The 22,977-nt window shown below is 39.4% G+C and overlaps 1 protein-coding gene and 1 long non-coding RNA gene across 2 annotated transcripts in view; one reads left to right on the plus strand and one right to left on the minus strand.

The window, feature by feature from the left end:
- LOC119771646 lies at positions 1-7,255 on the minus strand. Its single transcript, XR_005279174.1, has 3 exons — positions 7,174-7,255; positions 800-872; positions 1-57 (listed from the first exon to the last, which is right to left on the minus strand). It is a non-coding gene; the product is annotated as an uncharacterized LOC119771646 (long non-coding RNA).
- arrdc1a (arrestin domain containing 1a) overlaps positions 6,239-22,977 on the plus strand; it is a 25,976-nt gene continuing 9,237 nt past the window's right edge. Inside the window, exons 1-4 of the mRNA XM_038267763.1 lie at positions 6,239-6,429; positions 8,884-8,994; positions 9,230-9,280; positions 15,990-16,144. Of these exons, the coding sequence (XP_038123691.1) occupies positions 6,312-6,429; positions 8,884-8,994; positions 9,230-9,280; positions 15,990-16,144 (435 nt within the window). The 5' untranslated portion in view covers positions 6,239-6,311. The remainder of the gene's footprint in view (positions 6,430-8,883; positions 8,995-9,229; positions 9,281-15,989; positions 16,145-22,977) is intronic.

The following is a 22,977-nucleotide window of genomic DNA, read 5'->3' on the forward strand; positions in this document are numbered from 1 at the left end:
GGGCTGATGATTCTCAGGTGTGCAGGAGGCTCCAGCTCAGGAGACCCATAGCGCTCTCTGCTGGAGACAGGTGGCAGCTCTCCAGATCCCAACATCAAGAAACCATCATAGTTTACGCCAATAAAGGTTTGTCCATTAATATTGCCCTTTTTCATGAAGGGGTACAAACTTAATCCCCAAAAGACATAAAGGACAATTTAAGAGACTTAATGTTATTTAAAAGTTGTTTTGAAAGTTTCCCAAATTAAGCTCTGTGTGAGAGAGATGGTTTGAGTTTTTGTAATGAAAATATATTGTCTTGTTTCAGGTTTCTCAGTCACTTGAACTGGTCGGGATGGACTTAATTGGAAAACTAACAACCACAACAAAAGGGAACCAGTACATCTGTGTAATGGTGGACTACTTCACCAAGTGGTCAGAGGCTTATCCATTAAAAACCAAGTCTGCCAAGGAGGTCACTGAGTGTATCCTCAAATTTGTTTATCGGTCTGGAGCCCCCAAGAGGATACAAACTAATGGGCTGGTTGAAAGGATGAATTTGACAATTCAGAGGTGAGTCATTTCTTTTCTTTTCTGCTCACAAACCATCAAATAATTATCTACTACAATTTCGTGCACATTGACTTGTGCAAAGATCTAGCATATGAGAAACTGATTCTGATACTAAATCATTAAAAACTTCTCAATCCTAGAGCCTTGAGTAAAGTGATTGGAGGTCATCCAGAAAAATGGGATGACTTTCTGGATCCGGTCATGTTTGGTCTGCGAACAAAAAAAAATATGACCACAAAGTACTCACCTTACTACATCTGGTTTTTGAGAGAGGCTCGATATCCCTCTGAAATTCCCTAGGAGGTTGAGGTATTGATATTCTGTTAAGTGATTCAAAGTTTAGTGTATTCTATTCAAACGGATGGCAAGTTTGTTCATATCACATTTATAAGAAACAAGATTATTAAAAGTGCATGTCAGACAGTTAGCTACACCATTATCAAGAAAACCAAAGGTTTACTGATGTCTCAGTTAAAATATGTATCATAAGATTGATGTTTCATTTTGGTTATGCACTTCCTTTAATATGTATCATAACAGTGTGAAATGTTCTGGAAGAGCAGGCTGGCTCCTTCAACTTTTTAAATATAATATTAACAGACAATTGTAACTCATGAAAATCACACAGTATTAATCCAAACTTCCTGTTACTTTCTCAAGATTGACAGCAGCATAGAGGATGCAGTGGCATCAGAGAAGTTAGCGCAGGACATTGTGGAGCAGATACTACTCTTTGAGAAAGTCAGAAAACATCTTGATGAGGGAGATGAAAAAACCAGAAACAAAAATAAGTCTGGCAAAATAGTTTTCAAAGTTGGGGAGAAAGTATGGAGACAAAATCTCAGAAGCCAACAAAGAAAAGGGGGGAAGCTGGAAAGAAGCTACTTTGGCCCTTATTTCATCACAGCAATAAAAGGAAAAAGTGCTGATCTGCGAGATGAGAAAGGGATTGTATTTAACAAAATTAGTACTGATCAGCTCAAGTTGGCTGTTGAGAGCACACCCAGGGTGCCCACAATCATCTGCAACCAAGACATACTATCCCTGCAGCTCCACCACAGCCTTCAAATGCTTGTTCTGAGCCAGCAGCAGAAGCTGTAACACCAGCTGCAGTGACTCCACCAAAGCCTTCAAATGCATTTTCAAAGCCAGCAGCAGAAGCTGTAACATCAGCTGCAGTGACTCCTCCAAAGCCTTCGAATGCATGTTCAAAGCCAGCAGAAGAAGCTGTAACACCAGCTCCAGTGACTCCACCAAAGCCTTCAAATGCATTTTCAAAGCCAGCAGCAGAAGCTGTCACACCAGCTCCATTGATTCCACCACAGCCTTCAAATGCATGTTCAAAGCCAGCAGCAGAAGCTGTCACACCAGCTCCAGTGATTCCACCACAGCCTTCAAATGCATGTTCAAAGCCAGCAGCAGAAGCTGTCACACCAGCTCCAGTGATTCCACCACAGCCTTCAAATGCATGCTCAAAGCCAGCAGCAGAAGCTGTAACACCAGCTGCAGTGACTCCACCAAAGCCTTCAAATGCATGTTCAAAGCCAGCAGCAGAAACTGTAACACCAGCTCCAGTGACTCCACCACAGCCTTCAAATACATGTTCTGAGCAAACATACACAACAGCTGTTTTTGAGAAATGTAAGAATGTTTTTGGCTCTGATTTATAAAAATACCTACCGGTATATCTAATCATGTTGTACACGTAATTCTGATCAACTACTATAATCATGCATTTTTAATTATGCCTTTGTTTTGCATGGAAAATGTGTGTCCTAGGGCACAACAGTTTGTTGCTTCAGTAGCAGCAATTCTTTATTGACAGTTTTGTTTCTTTATATTTTTAAATAGATGTCCAGGAAGCATGGGAAGGAAATGTTTCACATGTTCTCCTTTCCAAAATCGGGCCATACAAATTATTTTATTGGGACATTTCTCAAATTGGTCCAAACATGGAGCTGGACAGTGAGGTACACAGTACTGCTAATGACTTTAAGTGCTTTTTTAGTTATCCACATAACTAACTGCATTTTGCTATATCTATGAAAATTTCATTGACAGTCCATCAATGCCTACATGAATCTATTAGTGCGTGGGCACAATTGTGCCGACAAAGAAAAAGCAGCTGTGATAGACTCTTTTGCAATGAATGCAATTTGGAATGGAAAACCACAAAGGCTTAAGGTCTGTATAACCTAACGAGATATTTTTGACATACTCACAAATGCATAGTAATTTTATTTCAATCATTATCTTTCTATATTAAGTCAATGATTTAAGTTTTTGAAATGCAAGGAATAACCTGTTAGAAAAAAGAATGTAAGTAAAAACTGTCTTGACCAAATACTTTTATTCAATTAAAGGGTTTTCTTTATTTATTATTTATGTTTTTCAGATAAAACCAATGGAGCATGAAGTTTTACTGGGGATTATAAATTAGTATCACCACTGGAAATTTGCAGTAAATGGCACTTTAGACACAAACAACAACACAGATACTTGTAATAGTATTTTTTATTTTAATTCATACTGCTTTCCAAGGTAATTTATCTGCATGTAACGACACTATTCCTATATTTCGTTAAGAGAAATAAAACATCTTGATTTCCACGCCGAATTGGCTGGAAATGAGGCGTAGTTTAGTGTATACGTTCAACAAGCTGAATGCGCGCTCCTGACGCAGGGGATACAAATCCTGGCGGGGATACTTCGTTTGGCACGACACCGGCCCTTACCACAGACAACTGCAGCCCATTGGTTATCATCCCTGACAGTCTAAAGCAGGGTTCTTCAACGTTTTCCAGGCCAAGGACCCCCAAACTCATGGCAAGATGGAGCGGGGACCCCCGAATATTGTATCAAACTGGTCCTATAGTCACTCAACTACAGACGGAGTAATGCAATTAAAGTAATTTCTCCCTGGGATTATTAAAATATTTCTGATTCCTGGTTGATTGGACAGGTGTTGTGAATGGTGCCCACCTTGAAAGAGCTCCTGTGTGTTGCGGAATGTGTGCATTGATGACTGAAAGACATCTTCTGCCTCCATTTATCTTTTTACTACAGTGTGTTGAATTCATGTTAATGTATTTTTAAAGGCATTTCAATTAGTGGAAAAAATTACAGGGGAGAATATAAACAAAAATTTTGAATCAACCAAAACTTTCACGACCCCCATGCAGTACCTCCAGGGCCCCACTAGGGGTCACGGACCCCCTGTTGAAGACCTCTGGTCTAAAGGGCAAGGCCAATTCAGAAAGTAGAAAAACACCTTCACTCTCCATTAGAACTTTGTGCAGCGGAGTTCACAGTAGTAATGGATAAGAAACACAAGGGAGGCGCAGAGAAACTGCGCGAAAAAAATAAACGAGTTCTTCAAACAGACGCTGCGAATGTATCAAACTGACTGACATGTTCCCAACAGCAGGCCCTTCATCTGCTCCGGTGTCTGATGTAAAATATGACGGTGGTGGAGGTTGTAGTGGAGGCGATGGCGAATCGAGCAGTGAACATATCAGTGCGGCTTCTGCAGTAGTAGAACTTGCGGTAAGCCGGACAGTTTTCAGAGCCCCAAACTATGTAATGCAGACATCCCAAGTCTCCCGGAAGTTCTGGGAATCTCCCTGATATAGATAGTTGTTCACGGATGCCCACGAGTCTGATAAATTATCCCGGATTTTAGACTATGGGAGGTGGTGTTTTTTTAATGCGAGTGAGAGCGGGCAGGCAATACAATATTTCATGCATCATGTGCGGATTATAACTACTTCAATTGCGCAGACACAACAACCGAGAGCAGGGTGTGGGGAGGAGGAGGTTGCTGGTGAAACCTGTGCCGATGCTCTGATCAACCAGCGTTCCAGGCGACTGGTTGATCAGAGAGCTGATTGGATCAGTCTGATAAGTTTATCTGGGTTCCTCTCTGGCAGTCACCTAGTTACCACTTAAAGCTGTGCAAACGGCAGAGGTTGAATCCTCGAGTAAAAAACAAAAAAATATAGGACTAATTTTACAGCAATATAAAGTATATCCACGTCTAGTGAAGCTGAGGAACAGTGTCGGGCTGTTTCCAGGACTGCTTTTCTACTTTGGCAGTCCGAGTAAAATATTTCTTTTTCAGTCTTTTAACATTTTCTTCAGAAGGTAGATTTTATCTTCTTCTTTAACAGGTAGCTTGGGATACAGTTGCATATATTTTAAATTGCACAGAATTGCACAGAATGACCCTGTCAGGTTTACTTAGCTTCTATCTTAATGCGTCAATCTCTGCAGTAGCAGTTAAGTATATCTCCTGATGTGAATATATTAATACATCAGTAGGGGCTAAATGTCACACTATAATCCACAAGACTGTTAAGGAATGAAAGTGAATTGATAGTAATAGGCAACCTCTGATTCATCCATGAATTCCCCTCTGAAGGTCCCAGACAATGTCTCCTCATACACCCCGTACTAGTACAGTAACAATTTTCAGTATGGACCTTAAAAATCCTATTTTGAAAAATCTTTTTTTCAAAATGGGATTTGCTTACAGTTACAATGCCTGTTGTGGTATCAGGGGATCCACTGGGAACACAGCACCACCACATCCGTTGGGGCATAAGAAAGAAAAGAGATATGAAAGGTAAATGCATACTTTGATGTGAATGCTAAGAACAATTTGATGCAAACATGGGAATATATGATTGGACCATTCTTCTTTCCTTTTAAATCATGTTAATGTATTTTTGGTTCATCAATGGTAACTCCTGTGTTTATCATTTTATTTAGACATTACAGTTTTCCGATGGTTTAAGTTTTTATGATGCATTTTAAGGCCGCATAATGAGGATTCTTGGATTCCGACCAGACCTCGGCACCTTGCTCTGATGTAATCGTTCTTCGAATCTGGCCTTCTAAGGACGCACCCCAAGACTCCTCGTTATGCGGCCTTAATATGCGCCCTTCTTTTTGCCCGATTTGAAGGACGGTCCGATGTATCCTCTTTACCCTTGGTTTTCCCAGAAATCATTGCGAGACCAAGCAAGCCGGCTGCTCCGTGATCAGAGGAAAGGTTACTTGGCGCTGAACAGTGGTGAAAATTGGAAGTGCAGTTTAATATAATAAAAGTATTTGAATAGTTTCGTCTGAAATGAATGAAAATAGTTGTTTTAACTGTTATTGAGTCAGATATGTGGCGGAAATGTTTGGTTTATCTAAAGGTTTTTATCTGTTACTGTTTAAATGAGTTTGGCTGTAATTTAAGGACACATTCTAATGTATCTGCAGTGCAGGGACTGATAGGATTTTTATTTTTTTTTATTGCTGTTTTGCACAGTATGCTTAACTAAGTATTTTTTGTTGAATATTAGAGATTTTGCAGATATATATTTTATACATACATTGTTTAGATTTACTTATATAATATATTATGATTATTGAAATCAATAATCCGAAGATTTAAAGTGTAAACTGTAAAGGTTGACATTTTTTGGAACATTTTTCTACTTTTCACTAAATGTACATTAACCAGAAATTTGAATTTTACGTAGTGGGACGTTATAGGCTTATTTGGATAATCCTGATTCAAAATCTCCTTTGTAGAAACTAGGCAAAAACTAACAAGGTTGATCTACGTGTAAGATATTCGTCAAGATTATCTTTGAGCTTTTGGTGATGTCAGGAAGGAGACGTCAGATTAGGGGTGGAGTTAACGATCAAGGTAAAGCGTTCAGTTTGTTTGCAGTACAGGTGATCCTCGGTTTCGGTGAGAGGAGATCATGGGGAAACTTGAGACGTTCGAGATTGAGTTTAAAGATAAAAAAGACTTGTACGTCCCGGGAGAATCAATTTCTGGAACCGTGACAGTCAAACTGAACCAGCCGATCCAATGCAAAGGTAGGACAATTAACGCTCTCACCTGTTTTGGACACTGAACAAGGAAGTGGGAAGTTATTCAAAGTGAGGCTTTCCGCTTTTTTATGTTGTTTTCCCCTCCTCACCTCTATGACCAGGTGACGCTGTGCTTTATTTGAAGATTTTTTATTCTTCCAGTCTAATTTCTGTGACCCAACAGCTTGAGCTAAGGAAAGCTATGGAATACAATGTAGGCCTGGCTGTTTTTGAATTGGTGCCAGACTAGAGCGATATATCTGGGATTCAGAAGTTGGCTCCTTTTGTTTTATGTGTGACCTGCTTTTTAATTGCAGGCATATTAACTATGGCACTGTTACATCCTTGCACCATCTAACTAACTAACTAAATAACTAAATAACTAACCCACCCACCTAGCCTCCCTGTTGAGTTATAACATTGAAGCACTTCAAACCCGTAGGGATCACATGAAAATACAGAATTCAGGTGAATTAAAATAACCGTTATACTTTCAAAAGTTTTTAGTGGCTTTCATTGCTGATGATTGAATAGGCCTACTGAATAAAAATAAATAAAATCAGCTGCTGTCTTATTGATTACACTGGGATCCATTTATTAAAGCAGTTAAAAAAGGAATTGACTATAGCTAGGTTCAAAGTGTTATTAATCTAGTATTTTATAGCTGTCGAGTACTGATTAGTTGGAACAACTGAACTTGAGAACAGCACAAAACAAACCCGTCAGAATTTTCCAAATCACTTTACCCACCTTATTCTCATGGGCTCAAGCTACTCGGTCCAAGTGGGGAGGTGAAACTTCACTTCCTCACCATTTTCTTCCTTGTTGGGAGTGCCCCTCTGTTTATGGTATTTCCAGTTTGTCAAGATTCCTGTTTGGGCAGATCAGGTTGCTTCTCTAATAAAAGCAAGTTGGACGTTAATATCAGATGTATATTTCTAGGTAAATATTTTCATTGTTATAGAAGTTTCTGTCTTTAACAGTTTTTATTTCTCATCCAGTTGATCTTCTGGGGTTCCTATAATTGGAAAAATTTTAAATGAAGACAATTTGTTCACTGACTGTAGCTACGTACCTGTGGAAACAATTAGGTTTTTCTACTAGCTTTTTAGAAAATTATTCCCACAAATTATGTTATAACAAGCCTCTGTTCTGGCAGATTTGCAAAACATCCTGTAGGTTACGTTCACACTGCAGCCAAATCAGATTTTTGTGGCTCATATGCGACCTGTATCTGATCTTTTCATGTCTGTCTGAACAACACACTGATTTGTTTTTCAGTCTGACGCAGGCCACTTGGCTATGTGGTCCTGAATCTGATACGAATCTGATCTTTTCAAATGCGTCTGAACAGCCAGGTCGCATTCATCCGACCTGAACACCATTACCACCCGACAAAGGTCACTATACTGGGTCTTGCTATGAAGAAGCGGCAAGAAAAAACAACCGTGGCAGAAGATGATGCGGAGAGCAGTGTTTATGTTTCACCATCTTGATGGCGCTCTGGCACTACCATCCATGTTTACTTCCATGAATGCAGAGCACGCTGGCCTGTGATGTCATTGCAATGTCCTCTACTGCGCATGCAGGACACTTGCGTTGTATGACTGCAGTTCACGCAGGAGATCTCACATACAAGTTGCATATATTTGGAAATGTCAACAGCAACACAAAAAAATTCGTATTTCACCAAAAAAATCGGAATTGAGCATCAAGGCCTGCCGTGTGAACGTAGCCTTAGAGTGAAGGCAATTGATTCTGCCAGACCTGTGGCTTCCTGCTGCACAATTTGTGTGAGGACTGCATGCAAGAAGATTGTGCAATATCAGTTATTTAAATATATATATATATATATATATATATATATATATAAAACTTTAAATATTAGGAATGATACGCCTTTCTTCATATTCTCTCCTCTTCTTACTTTACATTCTGTCGTTTTAGCATTTTGTTTTTTGCAACTTCCACTTTCTTCGACCAGCTAAATATTACATGTAAAATACGAGTTTAGCATTTAGAATAATTTAGCCAACAGTTAACTGCTTTTTAAAATATCCTTCATGACAAGAATATTGCACATCCTTCTATTTAACTGAGGATATATTTATATGCTGTGCCACGTTATTCTGTACATTAGCAGCCTAACCAGAACACACAAAAAGTATCAGGAAATAAACCTGTCATTCATAAACCAGACAAAAATATTATTAAATGCACATAAATAAATACTTAAAGAAATAAGTAAAAATAAAGTTGAAGATTATAATATATACAATTCGATTTCTTTTATAAGATGGCGCTTGGCTTTATATGTGAAGAGACGGATTTTAAATTCTATTTTAGATATAACAGGAAGCCAATGAAGATAGCTAAAGGCTGAAACCTGTGTCCTGGCAACCATTAGATGAGTTTAATCTTTGTCCCGTCTGTTTTTTTGTTTGTTTTTTCCATCTGCAGCCGTGAAAGTGAACTGCAATGGTTTCTGTGGTATCACTAGTAAGATAAATGACACAGCATGGACAACAGAGGAGCAGTACTTCAACAACACCCTCTCTGTTTCAGATAAAGGTAATTTGCAGCACTGATGAGACTGTTAATATAAATGTCAAGTCTCCCTAACGTTTCTATTGTAAGTAAGCTTAGCAGCACCAATAATGTTTACCATATTATTGATTATTTCTGTGTCATGAAATTGGTAGTATCACTGTGTAAAGTTTGTAAACTTAAAGTTGTAATTGTCCACTTAGCCACTAAATGTAAAATAAAGCTAATTGTTTCTCTGTTCTCTCTGTGTCTCGTCCAGGAACCCTGAAACAGGGAGAGCACAAGTTCCCTTTCAAGTTCCTAATACCAGGTAGGTAGGGTTTGATAGCGGGGTTTTTCCCTTAGACTAAGAACAGCTCTCTAGACTATTTCATTTTTTAAAGTGCCACCTTGATAAGGTAAGTAGCAGTAATAGAAAAAAACAACATTGTGATGAAAAACAGTAATGTAAACATATGACTCTATAGTTACAGTTCAACATCCATTTAATTAACATTCTTTTTTTTTTTTTTTTTTTTTTTTACAAGGGTTTTGCTCTTGTATTTCCTATCATGCTAACTTTTTGAATGTGGATTTATAGCCAGATCTTGCCCTAGAGTAGTAGCGGTTACCAGCAACACTTAGATTTTTTTTTATAATTGGATAGTGACATAAAAATTCTATACAGTTATATTTTAAAACGCTGCCTTTTAAGGTTCCTGGGTAACCAAAGACCAAGATGGCTCTGATGAATTCCACTAAGAAGAACTTGCATTTAAAGCTCTTCAAAATTGTTGCTGAATCAACTGTTGATGTACTAAAAGAGCCCCTTTTGCCAAACAATTGGTTATACTACAAATTACATTAACATTATTTATGTTATAGTAATTGGATACAGTACCCTGTGTACCAATTACCTTTTGTGTTCTACCCTACTTCAGAAGGATGATGGCTCCCTTCTGGGCACTTGTCAGGTCAGCATCCTTGTCCATGATAATGTAGCAAACTGACCAAGAGTGAGAGGCCATTTCACAGCTCAGGAAACCTTTGCACGTATTTTGAGTTATTTAGTTGAATTTATGTGATGATTTTTATGATTTTCACTTCCTGAGATAACTACTAAAACATAATGCACTTTTACCTTGGGCTGGGCGATAAAAATAGATTAATCTAGTTTCTTTGTTCATGACTGTTTCATTTTTGGAAACCTGCATTTTTTTTAAACTAATCCTCTCCATAGGTTTTCATAGCTCACAGTTACATCAGTTTTTTGTTCTTATATTAGAACTCTTCTCATAACTGATAAACTAGGTCTCTTTGTAAAACCACTATCTGTTTAGTTGGTTGCATTTTCACTGTTTGTTGTGAAACGTGATTGTTTTACAAGCATGTTTCACAAAAAGTCTTCAAAATCAATATAAGCCATTTTGTTGTTTTGATTTAGAAATTTAAATGAAAAAATTTAATTTAGCAGGAAACTACATTCAAGATTAGATATTGAAGCCATATCTTCCACCTGACTTTTACCTAATATTCTGAGTTTTGAGTTGTGCCTGTAAGTACTGACTGGTGATTGAAAAGCTATATTAGTATATGTGCCCATTAAGACTGGATAATTTAGAATTAACTTCTCATGCAGAATTTGATAAAAATAAGTGGTTTGTTGTACATTTCAGCAGCTGTAGGGCAGCTTTGCCTCGCTGAAAAAAGGGAGCCAGATACCCAACCCTTTCTTCCAAGATAGTGGTTGGGGGTTTGATTCCAGCTTCCCCCAGCCACCTGATCCTCAGACAGAACAGTGAACCCCATTTGTATTCTAATCTATGTGTCAGTGTGTTATGTGTTCATTTAGTTTTTTTCTTTGTTTATAGATACAAAAAGTTCAGCATTCCAAAACAAAACACAACAATGGCACTTAAAGCGGTCATAGAATGATTCTATAGGGTATTTGGTGCTGGTCCTTAAGGGCTCTGTATAGAGTGTGTAACATTGGTTGGGCTGAAAATGGCATATTTACTGTTCTATGAGCCCTAATGCAAGCCTGGTTAAGAGCCCCAAAATAAAACTACAGGTTTACTTCCTTTTATGGTGTGTTCATGAATATGTAGATGAGCTGTGCACTGATTGGTTGGTTTACAATGAGGGAAGCTGCTGAGCAAAGACTCATCATAGCAAGAGGCACTCACTCACAGAAAAATCAAATTGTTAAAATGGTAGGGTGACGAGATGTCCTCTTTTCCCTGGACATGTCCAATATGTCCGGCGGGGGGGAGGGTTCAAAATCGTCCGGGATTTTGGTAGACTGCAGTGCAGCACGTAGTCGAAACACACCCGGCAGTTAATCTGAGCTGTCAGCTCTGGGACTGGTCCAGGAACCTCAGCAAACGGGGGCAAGGAGCCAGCGGGGGACACGGCGGCCGAACCTGACCCGTTGACTGTAGCCTGGAGACTGCCAGCCTTGTGCTTCCCCCCGCCGGCCTTACCGGCCCTCAGCCCCGCTCCTCCGGCTGAGGATGGGCGGCTTATGGCTCTCTGCTGAGCTTCGGTCCAGTCAGTGGCCCAGCAGTCGACACCTAATAGCCATCCCGAGTTTAGGTCAACTCCGTTTTATAATGGAAGTGTAGAATTGTGAAAATTGCAGAGAAAGGAGGTGTCAATGAAGTTTGAACTTCTCCTTACATCTGTTTCACCCACTAAACTATTGTTATTCATCTATGTTAATGTAAACTCGGTTTTGCATTCTATGACCCCTTTAATGAATTGCACTGAAAAAATAAAGCCTGGTTGTTTGATTTGAATGGCAGGTGCTCAGGATTGTTTTAATGAATGCCAACATATTGTCCTGTGATTAATGGGTTTTGCATACTATTTTGATTTAACAAAGATTTGGTTAGGATGTTACTGTTCCTTTTCACTCTACACCAATTCTTGCATTGTTAACGTTCACTGTGAGAGATCAGACATACCTTTGATATTGGCTGTAAATTATTCAGATACAGGTATGCTTCTGTTGCGAAATTGTTGGTAGCCTCTGAGATTTGGAGATGCATATTAATAGACAAGACTCTTATGGTGTTTTACTGGGAACCCCTTTAACAATAGTCTCTGGTTCATGCAAGATTTGTACGGATTTCAGTTGGACCCCTAGTATCTTAACACTGATACAGCCTATGGTGTCAAGTAAATCTTTAGTTCTCCTTTCTCCAAAACAATTCAATTCAATTTCAATTAGGGCTGCAACAACGAATCGATAAAATCGATAAAAATCGACTTTTAAAAGTGTTGGCAACGAATTTCATCATCGATTAGTTGTGTTGCGCGATTAATGCGTCATCCGCCGCCGCCGTCATCACTGCCACTTGACTGAAACGGGGGGAGAAAAAAAAAATACCACAGAGCGAGCCAGCGCTGCAGGTGCAGTGTTGCCAACTCAGCGACTTTTCAGACCCCTCCAGCGACTATTTTTCAAAAAAGTGACTAGTGACAAATCTGGCGACTTTTTACAGTGTCACTGGCGGCTTTTGGATACTCTTACGTGAAAGCATGTATTGTTCCTACTTTGCCGTGGGGCGCCTCCCCCATCCCAACCTCGTTCTCCCACAGGAGTCCCTCTCAGCGCTGCAGTCAGAGCTGCAGGATTTTTACCCTCAGCGTCATGACTGCAAATGAAGCGTGCATGCGCCGGGATTGACGGCTCAAATTGATCACAATTATTAAAATAGCCTGCGCTTTGTAAAGTAAAAAAAGTCGTAACAAGCAACTTTTGTAAAAACAAATTAACATGGCACGGAACCACCATGTTAGTTTTGTTTTAAAGTGGGGAAACGTAACGTTAGTTTCTCAGGTAGCTCATCTGATGCTTTCCTTACCTTGTTAGTAGGTTACAGACAGTGATAAGGTTGACTACTTATTTTACTTTTAATTTCATTTGAATCAGCTTAAGCAGCGTTTATTTTTACTTTATAAATAAATTAACTTGCAAATTATGAGGGCAAGGCTTTTAAAGTTTAAATCTTCTGGCAAAGATAAAGTAAAGAAGATCCTGCAATTTATGGAAGTAAAGCAGAATAAAATCCAGCAAGATCAGTAATATGTCAATTAATTATATGCCACATTCCCATGTAAATATCTGTTTTTGGAGGATGTGTTTTTTACCACCCCTAGTTCTCTCATTTTTATTCCAAATACAATTTATAATTTGAATCACAGGGCTATTTTTATCTCTATGGTTAAGTATTTTCTCAAGTAGCAACTTTAACTGCTATACTTTCCTGTCTTAAAAGGCAGAACTCTTCTAGTCTAAAAAAAACTAATTTGTTTAAATGGGGGGACCAATTGTTTGAAGCCCTTAGGGGCTTTTAAAAACAAAAATGCCTGTCTTTTTTGCGCTTTATGAAACAAAGTACCCTATATTTTGTGGATGTACAGCTACATTTCTCATGTAAGTTTGCATAGTTTTAACACAAACATTTATTTTTCATATTGCACCAGGACAGTTAATGAGCAACCTGTACTTGTGTGCTTGTTTGTTCTGTCTAAAATGTTTATTTTGGAATAAAGAGGTTAATATAAAAAATATTTTTTTGTCCGATTCATCGATTAATTGAAAAAATAATCATCCAATTCATCGATTTTTAAAATAATCGTTAGTTGCAGCCCTAATTTCAATTCAGTTTATTTATATTGCGCCAATTCACAACACAACTTATCTCAAGGCACTTTACAGTTCAACCAGATCATACAGTCAAATTGATTCAAAGTTTTCTATGGAAAACCAGTTGATTGCATTGACTCATTGACTCAAATGCAATCCCTCACACTAAGCATGCTTGTAGCGACAGTGGAGAGGAAAAACTCAGTCACGGTCAGAGAAACAGGACTACACTGGAAAACAGGCGGATCTCCAGCATCTATAAACAAGGGAGTTGGTGGAAGCAGCACAGCTGATGTTTCTCTCCAGGATGGTGTCACAGCCAAACAGGAACAGACGAGGCAAAGCTACTATGAGGAAAAAGTAGAGAGAGCATAAAGTTAGAGATTGAACTAACAGATTCTGCAGATTGGGAGAATAGAGAGAGAATGAAGCAGAATGATGAAATGGGGGTCCCTATGTCCTCCAGAAGTCTAAGCCTATAGCAGCATAACTATAGAGATAGCTCAGTATAACCTGAGCCACTCTAACTATAAGCTTTATCAAAAGGAAAGTTTTAAGCCTAGTCTTAAAAGTAGACAGGGTGTCTGCCTCACGGACTAAAACTGGTAGTTGGTTCCACAAGAGAGGAGCCTGATAACTGAAAGATCTGCCTCCCATTCTACTTTTAGAAATTATAGGAACCACTAGTAAACCTGCAGACTGACAGCGAAGTGCTCTGTTAGGAATATAAGGAAAAATTATATCTCTGATATAAGATGGAGCTTGGCCATTTAAGGCTTTATATGTGAGAAGGAGGATTTTAAATTCTTTTTTGGGTTTAACAGGAAGCCAATGAAGAGAAACCAGGATAGGAGAGATATGATCTCTCTTTTTAATTTTCATCAGAACTCTGGCTGCAGCATTTTGGATCAGCTGAAGGCTTTTAACTACAGTTTGTGGACTTCCTGATAGTAAAAAATTATAATAGTCCAGCCTTGAAGTAACAAATGCATGGACTAGTTTCTCAGCATCACCCCTGGACAGGATATTTCTAATTTTTGCAATATTTCTCAGATGAAAGAAGGAAATTCTAGAAACCTCTTTGATATGGGATTTAAATGACAGGTCCTGATAAAAAACAACACCAAGATGTTTTACTTTATTATCTGAAATCAGTTTAATCCCATCCAAATGCAGTGACTGGCTAATCAGTTTATTTTTTTTAAGACTCTGGTCCAAAGACTATATCTTCTGTTTTGTCTGCATTCAGAAGGAGAATGTTTAGAGTCATTCAGTTTGTCTTCAAGAGATGCCTGTAATTTATGTAACGGGTTAGCTTCATCTGGATTTATAGACAGATATAGCTGGGTATCATCAGCATAACCGTAAAAAATGAATCCCATGCTGTCTAATAATTCTACCGATTGGGAGCATATATAAAGTAAAGAGAATTGGTCCTAGTAGTGATCCCTGTGGTACTCCACAGGTAACCTTTGAGCATGAGGAAGATTTGTCATTAACGTGAACAAACTGAAATGAATCAGATAAGATTTAAAGAACACTTGATTGTCAGCATTTAGTTTTGTAGACGAGTGGTTCTCAACCTGTGGTTCCTTGTTCCTTAAAAAAAGTTTTAAAATGCCTTGCAGGATTTTACCATTAAGAAGTTTTAAACAACAGATGGACGTTTTTTTTTTTTTTTTTTTAAGTTTGCCAATTCAATTGTAATAGTTATTTATTAGATTAATTACAAGAGATCAATCACTGCTTGTGTTGAAAAGTACTTTCATTTTTTATTTGAATTGTTACCAAATTATTATTATTTTCTTTTTAAGAAAATTGATAGAAACAAACCTTAGATTATCAAAGAATCTTTTGTTGCACCATCTTGTCAAGTACGATTGTTTTATTAGCTTTGCCATTTCCGTGACGTTGGTGTCATAATTATGATGTGGTGTTCTAAGTCATTCCTGTCACAAATGCTCCACCTGCTGGTAAAAATTTTACCTGTGGAATTTTGAGCATTCTGAATTATTACCCCGACTTAAAACCCACCGGGTCGCCTGTGACCCGGTGGGTTTTAAGAGGTTAAGAAGCTTTTCTACCTGAGGTAATTTTTGTTACAAAGCACAAAATCAGTCCAACTAGTCCCTTGTTGTTACAAAACATTGTGATTATGTGTGTTTACTTGTTATCTGTTCAGTACTTTTTTGGCAGGGTCAGTGTATCTGAGTGTGTTTGCTCTTACCCTTTATCAATTTGTTTTCAAGTTCTTAACATGACCTGATCAATTTAAGTATTTGGAAGTAAAAAAAGTCAGTCTTGTATGTGATATATGATCTGATATACCTTGCTTGATCTGATTTTAAAATTGTAATGGTCATTTTGTTATGCTTGTGTTCCACAGCCACTGCCCCAACATCTTTTGAAGGCGTCTATGGTAAAATCATTTACAGAGTGAGGGCATTCATCGACACCCCGCGATTTTCCAAGGACTACAGCACAGAGATGCCTTTCTACCTGCTAAAAATTCTCAACTTGAACGAATTGCCAGATATATGGGTGAGCCATTATGAATTTTTCTCCAGACTATTCCTGGATCAGTTAAGCTTAGGTTTAGGATGTGGAGGTGTAGAAAAACATCCACTAAGATTAATAGTGTTAAAGTTGCTGTAGGAGATCTTGAAAAAGCGGTTCCAGCAAGCAATTTTTTTGAACATACACAACCATGCCTCTCCCTTCAGACCCCCCCCTCGAAACCACGCCTTCAAAACACATGAACATGCATGCTGTCTACAGCGTGTCTAGAGCAGCAGGAGCAGCGCATCTGAGCAGCTGAAGCAGCATGTCGCTGATCTGAGAGCTGGCAGAGAGACTGGCACAGCAGCTGATGATGCAGAGCGCAATGATCACTCCTCTGAAGCAGTGTATTAATGCCTAAATTAACTTAAAATGCTGAAAACTGCCAGCAAAACATGTTTGCTTTTATTATCCTAGTGCCTGCAGTTTGGTTACGTACACAAAAAATGCCTTCCAGCCGCCGTGGCAAACCGCAAAGCAGTGACCGAGCCAGTGACAGCACACTGCTGGTGTACAGGGGTCTGAGCGACTCGAAAAATACCCGAAATAATATTTGAAGTCAGGATGGTAATCTGGATGAACTGACTGCACTGACAAAGTTTTCAGGTGGACTTTCTCACTTAAAAATAGATTCAAAGTACTTTTTACCCACTGATCACAGCAAATATATCTGCCATTGTTACAGGCAAAGAAAGGACAGGGTAGCTCCGCTGAATGAGTTTTCCTGCTCTTGCTGCTTTAGGTGTGAACGTAGCATAACCCCCAGATTCCACATACTCCGTCAGTGCTCCGCCCCGCTCAGGTACGTTGTGCGGAGTACTTGTCTTTCATGTAAATCAATGCGAGCTGTTCCACATCCACCGCTACGCCTCCGCACGTCACCGTCCACGTACGTCTTCTCCGCCTGTCACCATCAAAATACGGAGCCAAGCTATTTTTTGCTCCGCTCCAGACTGGCCATGTCAAGACCCGCAATTGCAGTCACACCCAACAGAAAAAAACAACAACATGGAGAACATTCGGTTTGTCAAATTAAAATATAGTAACAATATATCGGTAACTAGAAAGAAGAGCAAAATTCTTATATATTTCCAAAAACTAAAAGCGTTTAATGAAATGATTGGATGCAAACTATTGGTACTTCATCATACCAGAAAGCTGATTTCTCATCTCCATCAACTTATTTATTTTATACTAAGAGGCTTAAAAGTTTAATGAAATCTGTTCAAAACTTCTAAGAGTGCCTCTCACAACTTCAAAAGAAGCTTCTTACTGCAGCATTTTATAGGTTTATTGTTGTTTGTTTTTTTTACTTATGAAGTTTGTTTAATTTAAGAGGTCAGGTTTATCATTCGATCGTGTCCCTCGTGCTGCCCTGTGGGGGGTGCTCCAGGAGTATGGAGTCGGGGGGCCCTTTATTAGGGGCCATCCGTTCTCTGTACAAGTGGAGCAGGAGTCTGGATCGCATTGCCAGCATTAAGTCGGACCTGTTCCCAGTGCAATTTGGACTCCGACAGGGCTGCCCTCTGTCACCGGTCCTGTTCATAACTTTTATGGACAGGATTTCTAGGCGCAGCCAAGGACCGGAGGGGTTCTGGTTTGGGGACCAGCGGATCTCATCCCTGCTTTTTGTGGATGACATAGTTCTGCTGGCTCCCTCCTGCCAAGACCTACAGCGTGTGCTGGGGCAGTTCGCAGCCGAGTGTAAAGCGCCTGGGATGAGAATCAGCTCCTCCAAGTCCGAAGCCATGGTTCTCAACCGGAAAAAGGTGGCTTGTCCCCTTCAGGTTGGAGGAGAGTCCCTGCCTCAAGTGGAGGAGTTCAAGTATCTTGGGGTCCTGTTCACGAGTGAGGGAAGAATGTAGCGGGAGATCGATAGACGGATCGGTGCGGCTGCTTCAATAATGCGGACGCTGCACCGGTCAGTGCTGAGAGAGCTGAGCAAAAAGGCAAAGCTCTCAATTTACCGGTCGGTCTATGTTCCTACCCTCACCTATGGTCATGAAATCTGGATCACGACCGAAAGAACGAGATCCCGGATACAAGTGGCTGAAATGAGCTTTCTCCGCAGGGTGGCTGGGCTCTCCCTTAGAGAAGAGGTGAGGAGCTCAGTCATTCGGGAGAGGCTCAGTGTAAAGCCGGTTCTCCTCCACATTGAGAGGAGTCAGTTGAGGTGGCTCGGACATCTTCTTAGGATGCCCCCTGGACGCTTCCCTCGGGAGGTGTTCAAGGCACGTCCCACTGGGAGGAGGACCAGGGGACGACCCAGGACACGCTAGGAGACTATGTCTCTCGGTTAGCCTGGGAGCGCCTAGGGCTTCCCCCAACAGAGCTGGAGGAATGTGTCTGCGGAGAGGGAAGTCTGGGAGTCTCTGCTGCCCCCGCGACCCGGTCCCGGATAAAGCAGGAGACGAGGAGTACGAGTACTAGAAGTTTATCATTTCACTTGTACATTGTAGACATAAAGAAGTAAATTTTACAACTGATTTTACCTTTTCTCTTTCCAGGGAAACAAAAGTGGTAACTGATAATGATAAGAACTAAAAATTTAAATTGTCAGCAAATAGATCTTTTACCATGAAAGGTATCATCATAGGGAAAAATAGTAAAATGTTTTTGCCAACTAGGATGTCATTCCAGTGCTCTATTTATTGGCAACATCATATCATAATGGCATATCATAATCTTTTCCATGATTGAAAAAAAAATGTGTGTGTGTGTGTGTGTGTGTATGTATATGTATATATATATATATATATATATATATATATATATATATATATATATATATATATATATATATATATATATAGTTTATGATATGATGTTTTTTGCAAGTCCAAGTCAAGTCTTGAGAAGGCCTGTCACAATAATCAATAATCTCACAAAAAATTCTAATCGCTTGATTAATAAAAAAAGTGCAATAATTCTCGTGCTTGCTTGTTTCTCCTTGTGTTTTCATCTCCGTCACTGAGACGGTATAGCTTAAAGGTCGCTATTATATCTATGGAATTATCATTATCTATAACTGCTAAATGAAAAATACAAATAAAAAAAGCACACATGCAAAAAAAATTTCCAGATAAATTTTGCATTTTTATTTTTTTTTCTTTTAAAAAAAACTATTTTCTTACAGTATTTACCTGACATTTGTGGTTACAACTTTTTCTAGTTTTAGCAGTAAATGTCTGCTCTTTCATTTTTAAGTGAAAATGAGGACTGGGAAAAAAAAAAAAACAATCACAATCCTGCCTTTTATTAATACATATGAGGTTAGCAACTACAAGAGATAAAGAAAAACCCTAAGAGCAGGACAATAACAATACTTTCATAAAAGACAGATTGTGGCAATAACTTTTTGTAACTTAATGTCTTGGCGGGCAGTATTTTCAATTCAATTCAGTTTATTTATTTAGCGCCAATTTACAACATTATTCACAACATATTTCTCCTCTACCACTGCCACTGCCATGAAGCTTTTAAAGCTGGGCTTGTCGATCAAAGACAAGGGGAGGTTGCATGAAATAATAAGGTCCTGCATTATTGCCTTATGTCTGTGATGTCCCTGGCTGTACACCTGCACTGCACTGTGGCTGATAAAATTAAATGTGGTGGACCAAGCATCGTGTATTTTTTTCTAAAGAATCTGCAGTTTGCTGCTCTTTTATTCCCGCCTTATGTAAAGTTTTTGTAGCCAAAGGTTATTATGAACGGTGGCACCGAAACAGGGGGGGTTATCATCGCTTCCATACCTGTATGGGTTGCATGCATGCATGCGCACGGGCATATATGTCACGTACTGTTGCGTCAGTGACGTCAGTGTGTTGCACAGGGAAAAATATGATTTATGGTTTTCTTTCATTTAAATGTTAGTTTTATGCTTTGCATGTTTGGAGAGGAAGATATAATTTGTTTTTCTTTGTATTTTCTTCTTGAGCTTTGCATGTTTTGATGTTTCTTTTTTATTATTGTTTTCCTTTATTTTAGACTTTTGAATTTTTCCTGCATGTTGGGTTGTTTTGGTTTGTTTTTCCCTTGTTACAATCCATGCGCACTGGACTGAAGTAGTTGTCTGAGGAGGCGGAGTGCATTAATCGCGCTGCGTAATTGCTGCGCTCAGGTGTGAGCAAGGGCTGATTAAAGCCGACATAAAAGGAGTCTGAAGGAAAGGAGGAGGAGAACGGAATCTGCAGGTGACAGAGACGGACGCGCTGCCGGGGGGAGAGGCAGGCGGGTGCACAGATGGCCCAGTAAGGTGTATTAGGGCAGAGGAGGAACCTCGCCTGTAAGTAGCGCTCCCCCTCCCTTAAAGCATAAACAGGAATATATCTTCCGACGGGGTTTTGGCGCGTGGATGCTGGCGTTTGAATTTTAGGTTTTATCAGGAGAAGAAAAGGACTGTTTTATCATGCCACTTTTGCTGTGGCTTTTTGTATAAATAAAACACTTGAACTTGAGTGTTTCACGGTTTGGGTCTTTGAGGTGTTTGCTCCCCCACTGAGTGTGGGGCCATACTGGCCATAAGTGCTACTTTTTTTTGTTTTACCTCTTCTGTGTGCGGGTAAGGCGAGCGGCGATCAGTCAAGTTAGTAAAACAAAAACTTGAATAAGTGTTTTTACACTGGAATAAAATATTGTTCACAAGTCAGAAATCACGAGTCTCAGTCGAGTCTGAAGTCCTCCAAATGCAAGTCCAAGTCGAGTCTGAAGTCATTAAATATGCGACTTAAGTGCGACTCGAGTACGAGTCAGAAACTCGAGTCCCCATCTCTGCTAGGATGTCATTCCAGTGCTCTATTTATTGGCAACATCATATCATAATGGCATATCATAATCTTTTCCATGATTGAAAAAAAAAATGTGTGTGTGTGTGTGTATATATATATATATATATATATATATATATATCCCTCAGGGAGTTTGATCCATATTGACATGATGGCATCACACAGTTGCCGCAGATTTGTCGGCTGCACATCCATGATGCAAATCTCCCGTTCCGCCACATCCCAAAGATGCTCTATTGGATTGAGATCTGGTGACTGTGGAGGCCATTTGAGTACAGTGAACTCATTGTCACGTTCAAGAAACCAGTCTGAGATGATTCCAGCTTTATGACATGGCGCATTATCCTGCTGAAAGTAGCCATCAGAAGTTGGGTACATTGTGGTCATAAAGGGATGGACATGGTCAGCAACAAGGTAGGCTGTGGCGTTGCAACGATGCTCAATTGGTACCAAGGGGCCCAAAGAGTGCCAAGAAAATATTCCCCACACCATGACACCACCACCACCAGCCTGGACTGTTGATACAAGACAGGATGAATCCATGCTTTCATGTTGTAGACGCCAAATTCTGACCCTACCATCTGAATTTTGCAGCAGAAATCGAGACTCATCAGATCAGGCAGCGTTTTTCCAATCTTCTATTGTCCAATTTCGATGAGCTTGTGCAAATTGTAGCCTCAGTTTCCTGTTCTTAGCTGAAAGGAGTGGCACCCGGTGTGGTCTTCTGCTGCTGTAGCCCATCTGCCTCAAAGTTTGACGTACTGTGCGTTCAGAGATGCTCTTCTGCCCACCTTGGTTGTAACGGGTGGTTATTTGAGTCACTGTTGCCCTTCTATCAGCTCGAACCAGTCTGGCCATTCTCCTCTGACCTCTGGCATCAACAAGGCATTTCCGCCCACAGAACTGCCGCTCACTGGATGTTTTTTTCTTTTTCGGACCATTCTCTGTAAACCCTAGAGATGGTTGTGCGTGAAAATCCCAGTAGATCAGCAGTTTCTGAAATATTCAGACCAGCCCTTCTGGCACCAACAATCATGCCACGTTCAAAGTCACTCAAATCACCTTTCTTCCCCATACTGATGCTCGGTTTGAACTGCAGGAGATTGTCTTGACCATGTCTACATGCCTAAATGCACTGAGTTGCCGCCATGTGATTGGCTGCTTAGAAATTAGGTGTTAACGAGCAGTTGGACAGGTGTACCTAATAAAGTGGCCGGTGAGTGTGTGTATATGTGTGTATATATATATATATATATATATATATATATATATATATATATATATATATATGATGATACTCTTCATGGTAAAATCTATTTGCTGAGAGTTTTATTTTTTAGTTCTTATCATTATCAGTTACCACTTTTATTATGGAAATAGAAAAGGTCAAATTAGTTGAAAAATGTACTTCTTCATGTCTACAATGTATAAGTGAAATTATAAACCTGACGACCTAAATGAAACAAACCTCATAAGTTAAAAAAGAAACAAAAAATAATCTCATTGCAAAATGTTAAAATCATAACACTGTATTCACTGTACAAAGCACCAAAACATGGAACACATTACCTGCAGAACTGAAGGGAGAGTCAAACTGGGTCCTTTTTAAACATAAACTTAAAGACTTTTTACTTTTTATTGAGAGGTTAGACATGTTAACATTAATAATTTAACTGACACGATCTTGTATCTGTGATGTCTTAATGTGTAATTTGTTCTGTTTTGCCTCGTCTACAGTCACTGTGTTTTGTGTAAAAGCCTAACTGGGGATAGGCATTGAGAATTAGCCTTAGCTATAATGCTGTAGTGTGTGACATGATTCATGAAACATACTTGTCCCTATCAAATAAACGAATAAATAAATAACACAAAGATCTTTCACACAGAGTCCAGCTCTTCAGAATCAGGGTCAGTCAAAGCCCACACTTAACAAGGTGGAGGATTAATATTAGCGCTCTTTTGTATTGAGAAACTAGTATCAAAGGGCCGGATTTATCAAGATCCAATTTTGCGTGCAGTAATTTGCGC

Source organism: Cyprinodon tularosa, unplaced genomic scaffold (assembly GCF_016077235.1).
Source record: "Cyprinodon tularosa strain WSP-4 unplaced genomic scaffold, ASM1607723v1 ctg683, whole genome shotgun sequence".
Taxonomy (NCBI): domain Eukaryota; kingdom Metazoa; phylum Chordata; class Actinopteri; order Cyprinodontiformes; family Cyprinodontidae; genus Cyprinodon; species Cyprinodon tularosa.